We start from the raw sequence: 6,000 nt of genomic DNA, 5'->3' as shown, positions 1-6,000 counted from the left end.
TGGTCGAATATACATGTATGAGGCTTGGGTTATAATCAACAAAGGAGAAAACTATGACCTCACAGCGAACTGCACCTGTATGGCAGGGTACGTAGCCTATTATTTGGTGTTGTGGGCTTGGAGCTAACATAGTTCAAAGTTCTATGATATAGCTGTTATGCAAACATGAATTATGCTTCTGTTACTGTCCTTTCAAATTTAACTTTGGTTATTACTCTCCTTACCATATCAAAAAAGTGTATGCTTTGCCCCTGTAACTTCGACAGATAGATAGATAACCTTATCTAATCTAGGTGCTGCAGATGCAAGCATTTTTGATTGTGTCCTCATTCTAGTCAACACATTTAAGCAGCCACAGAGGCTCAGAAACGGCCGTGATCCTGTCAGAATCCTGTAAAACGTGAGTCCTTCGGTGGAATATCCCTTTCTGTCTGTTCCCCTGAGTTACAGGTCAATCCTGAGATCGAGATGCTGAACCCCTTCTGCTCCTCAGACCTGCCTGATCCATCCTGGTGCCCTGTGTCTGGTTGGAGTCTCATCGCATCGCTCCTGTGAAGGACGGCCCCACATGGACAGTTGAAAGTCACACTTGGAGGACGCTCTGGACTCTTACGGTAATGCTTTTATGGCTGAGGACTGCAGTTGACTTGCTAACTTTAGGACTGCAGTCAGTTGTCATGAACAGTTTTGCACTCAAGTTTCCATCAATGAAGAGTTTATAACATCAACGAAACTGACTTCATGTTAAAACTGTTAAAAATGTTATAGTCACATTGTCTGTTATCACCCAAATGAGGATGGGTTCCCTTTTGAGTCTGGTTCCTCTTGAGGTTTCTTCCTCATGTCGTCTGAGGGAGTTTTTCATTGCCACCGTCGCCACAGGCTTCATCATTGGGGATAGATTAGGGATAAAATTAGCTCATGTTTAAAGTTATTAAAATTCTGTAAAGCTGCTTTGCGACAATGTCTATTGTTAAAAGCGCTTTACAAATAAACTTGAATATCAATTCCGACAACCATATACGCAACAACCAGACATTTTGATGCTGGAAACAGTTTTTATTTGATTTTAAACGCTTGCTATCTTGTCTGTGTCAGTCAGAATGGCTGGGGAACAACACCACTTCCAGTGCCAAAGTGTGCACGCAGTTTTTGATGACGTTGGCTATGAAGGGCTCTAGAACTAAAAGCGGTAGGTGGGATCCACCTATCAGAATCGGTAGAGATGGTAACTATGCAGTAACTACCCTGTTACAGTCCGACAGTTGTGTTATGGAAGGACGCTAATCCACTCGACATGCCCTTTATAGATCTGGAGACGGCCTGTATTTGTGTGAACATGCTTGTTGAGGGTGGGACTGCAGGAGTGTTGGGTATCTGAGGCACCACTTTGTGCCATCCACAGTGAGTCGTGTCTGCATTCTTGGTGTAATATTTACAGCGGATGTTGGATTTGTCAAGTCCGTTACGCGGGAGTATGAAGTCATGACATCATTAGTATGTGCTGTGGTACGACGTGGTACAGTGGAGTGTGTTGTGTAGTGATGTGTTGCGTGCAGGACGCTTGTGAACTTATGAAAAACTTATTCAGAGGAAACGGAACGATCAGAAAACTGAAAACAGGAAAACCACGCGCAGACACACACACACACAACACACAGCTAAAAGACTAGAGCTGTTCCTCTTCTGGTGTTTTTATAAGCAACAGGAACTCTGAGCCAGAGGGGGAGAGAGGGAGGGAAAGAGGGAGGGATTCAGAAGCTGAGTGAAAAGCAGAGCGAGTCGGCAAAGGCGACATAGAGAGCTGCAGTGAAAGAGGCTGACTGAGAGAGAGAGAGAGAGAGAGAGAGAGAGAGAGAGAGAGTGAGTGAGTCACCAAATAGCTTGCGCTCTCAGTGTCGGTTTTATTCCAACCACGGACAGCTGCTGTGATCGAGCCAGAGAGGAAAGCGAGAGAGACAGACAGACAGAGAGAGAGTTTTCACAGAAAGAGAAGAAGAGAAAAGAGAGGAGAGAGAGGAGAGAGAGGGATGGACTCAGATTCGGGTGAGCTGAGTGAAGGAGAGCTTTCTCCAGGTAAGACACACATTTCTCTCCTCTGTCCACAATTTCCTGAATCTGTCTGTCTTCATTCCATTTATACCTCCACTCACTGTCACTCGCTTTTTACCCCGTGTCACCTAACACCAGTTCGAACATCTCTCTAATTTGCTCCTATAACTTCCCTTTGAAACATTTACCTCCACCCCCCCACCCCCACCCCCCCTTCTCCCCAAAAGCCCCTTTACATTATTGTCTGGTTTGACCCCCCGGACGCTTCACCCTGTTTTCAGCTCCAGATATTACTCTACCCTTTTACCTGTTTCGTAAACACGAATGCCCCCATTGTGCAGATTTTATTTGCCTCTCCTCTGCCTTTCTGCCCCTTTACACCCACTTCTACCCCATCATTCCATATTTCCCCTCCTTACCCCCTCACCCCATCCCCCATTCAGTTACAGAGTTACAGTTATGAATAGCATTTTGTGAAATATTTCTCACACAAGATTTCAGCATGGTGCGTTCTGGTTGGCTGTAGGACCGTAGAACACACACACACACACACACACACACACACACACACACACACACACACACAGGAGTGTATGAACAGTCAGTGTATGTCAGGTGTGATTGAGTGAGTGAGCGAGCGAGAGAGAGTGAGAGAGAGCGGTGTATGTGTGTGTGTCGTGTAACCCTGTGTTCGAGCGATGAGTGACGGATGAGTGTGTATTTTCACAAATTTGTGCAACACAAATCGGCGATTTCAGTGACGTCTTAATTGAGATTTTCTCAATTCTACATAAATTAGGTACAAAGCTGTGAAGAAGCGACAAATCTGAGCAACTGTCTGAACAATTCCTGGGTCCGACCCGATGTGGCGTGCGAGCTGATGTTTCTTCAGTTCCTCGCTCAGGGCTTTAGTTCCGACCTGCTGTTAGTTCCCTTTTACTGTTTGACACAAAACTGGAAGGAAAACCTTTAAGTGTGGTTTTATTTCCTTCTGTCATATACACACTCTCATTAAACGTGTACAGAGACGTTACGAAGAAAATGAAGCTTGGAAAGAAGTAGCCGAGATCATTGTGTACAGGCCACGCCCACAAACATCAATGTTATCGCTTGCTACATGCCCACAAGAGATGAGACAGGCCGACATACGACCCACCCACAGCAGCCTGAGGAGCCGTTGGGGGTTTGGTGCCTTGCTCAAGGGCACTTCAGCCGGGCACTTCAGCCAGTCCTGCTGGTCTAGGGAATTGAACCAGTGACCTTCTGGTCCCAAGGCTGCTCCTCTAACCATTAGGCCATGTCTTCAAGTGAAGTGATCGTCTAGATCTTCACATTACCTTTTAGTGCAAATGTAAGGTTAAGGAGAAGCTTTAAAGCTACATTAATATGCACACACACACACACACACACACACACACACACACACACACACACACACACTTTCTCTTACACTGAGACAAACAGACACATATTTACACATGCAACAACACACTCTCTCTCGCTTTAGAAATTTATTCAGCACTCAGCTCACTCACTCACTCACTCTCACACACACACACACACACACACACACACACACACACACACACAGAGTCATTAAGTAATAGGAAACTGCAAGAGTCTACAGAATATTTTTAATGTATTTTCAAGACGGTTGATGTATGCTGTGTCTGTGCCACGCTCGTGCATGTGTGTGTGTGTGTGCGTGTGTGTTACAGAAATACTGACTCTGAGCCAGTCTTTGAAGTGACAGAGTATTGGCCTCTAGTGAGGAATGATAAATATCTTACTCACACACACACACACACACGTGTTCAAATGGAGCAAGCACATTCCATACCAACCGAGCAGGAAAATCACACACACACACACACACACACACACACACACACAGAGTTGGTTAAAATAGATTCCAGTGGTTTTTAATAAAGGAGAAGGAGCTGAACAGTGAAAGCGCCACAAACACTGATATATAGAGAGATGACGACGACGATGATGATGATGATGATGATGTATATTCTGGACTATCAGACGCCTTCTTATTTAGGTTTTTTTTCCATTTATGCAATGATTTTATCATCCCTATTACACCTCCCTGAGATCCATTATTATTCTCTCCACATTCACTGGATATGAGCAATCGCGCGCTCTGATTGGCTACTCTACTACTAGGATATCAGCTCATATACCGTGAGTAGAGAAAAACAAAATGGCAGAGCGTGTTGCTGAACCAACTGAGGATGAAATAAAAACTCTACTCGAAAACAAAACCCTAAAAATACAAAAAAAGCAACAAAATATGGAATAAAAGTATTTGATGATAAGAACATATCTTTTTAATTATTTTTCAAGAATTATTATTATTATTGCATTTTTCACAAATTGCTCCTGTCATTTCGCCGGATTGTTTACATTGTAAGCGGAAATTATTTTGTCAGACGTTTTGTATAAAGTTTTTATTTACTGAATTTGCAAAAATTAAAAATAAAAATGCTCCGTTTCTCAAAATCCAGTGAATGTGGACAGAATAAAACAGTTATTCCACTCAATCTCGGTGCTACGCGCCTCGTCACCTATCAGCTCATGTACGACTCGATTTCATGGAATAACTGTTAAGCACATCTGTGTTACCAGAGCTGCTCAGATTTACGTATTTCATGTTGGATGCTCTACATGGCGTATGAAATGATTTGTGAAGGCGTCTTAAATACTGACACGCTCTGGAAGCCCCGCCCCTTTATGCTTTTAACTGTTAGCTCTATATTGCATCACTGCTCTTTGTCACAGTAAACAAAAACATCTTGAGTTCTTTAATCTGCAGTAATATCCATCAGTGTGTGTGTGTGTGTGTGTGTGTGTGTGTGTGTGTGTGTGTGTGTGTGTAACTCTTTCAACCCAAAATGGTGGAAATTCTCACGTTCCTGTCTTTCCTTTGTTATTTTCTTTTTTATGTTATTAAATTCTTTATTGCAATTTTTAAATGGAAAATTGCAAGCAGGAAAACTCCACTCTATATTGCACAGGAAGACCTGTTTACACATTTATTTATTGTGTGTTTATCCCACCATTTACACAACTGTTCATTTTTGCCATCAGTTTGCTCACATATTAGTGTTTTTACGGTAGTTTGTGTAATTATTGAGATTTTTACATCAGTTTACACAATTGTTTGTTTTTTAATGTACAACCCCGATTCCAAAAAAGTTGGGACAAAGTACAAATTGGAAATAAAAATTGAATGCAATAATTTACAAATCTCAAAAACTGATATTGTATTCACAATAGAACATAGACAACATATCAAATGTCGAAAGTGAGACATTTTGAAATTTCATGCCAAATATTGGCTCATTTGAAATTTCATGACAGCAACACATCTCAAAAAAGTTGGGACAGGGGCAATAAGAGGCTGGAAAAGTTAAAGGTTCAAAAAAGGAACAGCTGGAGGACCAAATTGCAACTCATTAGGTCAATTGGCAATAGGTCATTAACATGACTGGGTATAAAAAGAGCATCTTGGAACAGGGCCGCATTAACCCTTGCCGAGTCCCTGGGCAGACACCCCCCTGAGGCCCCGCCCCGCCTGTTGTCAACTGCGCTCAGCACATTCACCCCCTCAGACGTGCCTGTCTAACTAGACACAGAAACTTAAATAATGACAGTGGCACAATTAGAAATACTATTGAACGATAAAACTTTATATCCATCAACACCTATTTAATCGAGAAAAAGCAATGGTGAAATAGGCAACTGCATGGTGAAAAAATCCATCAGACATCACGGTTAACAAGTCTGGTTCACTAAAGTTTAGCCTCAATTTAGCCTTTGAATGAGTGAGTCAATGAACAACATGTCAAGAACATAACGTCGGCCTACAACAGTTTCTTTAGTATTCAGAACAAGAACATTCATTTGCTATGTAACCATTCGTTTTCATTTTGGAATCCA

The 6,000-nt window shown here is 42.3% G+C and overlaps 1 protein-coding gene across 1 annotated transcript in view; it reads left to right on the top strand.

Annotated features, from left to right (window-relative positions):
• The first annotated feature begins 1,771 nt into the window (after window positions 1–1,771).
• Window positions 1,772–6,000, top strand: part of tnfaip8l3 (tumor necrosis factor, alpha-induced protein 8-like 3) — a 42,121-nt gene continuing 37,892 nt past the window's right edge. The window contains exon 1 of the mRNA XM_060924246.1: window positions 1,772–2,076. Within this exon, the coding sequence (XP_060780229.1) occupies window positions 2,031–2,076 (46 nt within the window). The 5' untranslated portion in view covers window positions 1,772–2,030. The remainder of the gene's footprint in view (window positions 2,077–6,000) is intronic.

The sequence above is a fragment of the Neoarius graeffei genome, chromosome 6 (genome assembly GCF_027579695.1).
Source record: "Neoarius graeffei isolate fNeoGra1 chromosome 6, fNeoGra1.pri, whole genome shotgun sequence".
Taxonomy (NCBI): Eukaryota; Metazoa; Chordata; class Actinopteri; order Siluriformes; family Ariidae; genus Neoarius; species Neoarius graeffei.
Note: the sequence above shows the minus strand (reverse complement) of the source record. Positions and strands in the feature narration are given on the sequence as shown.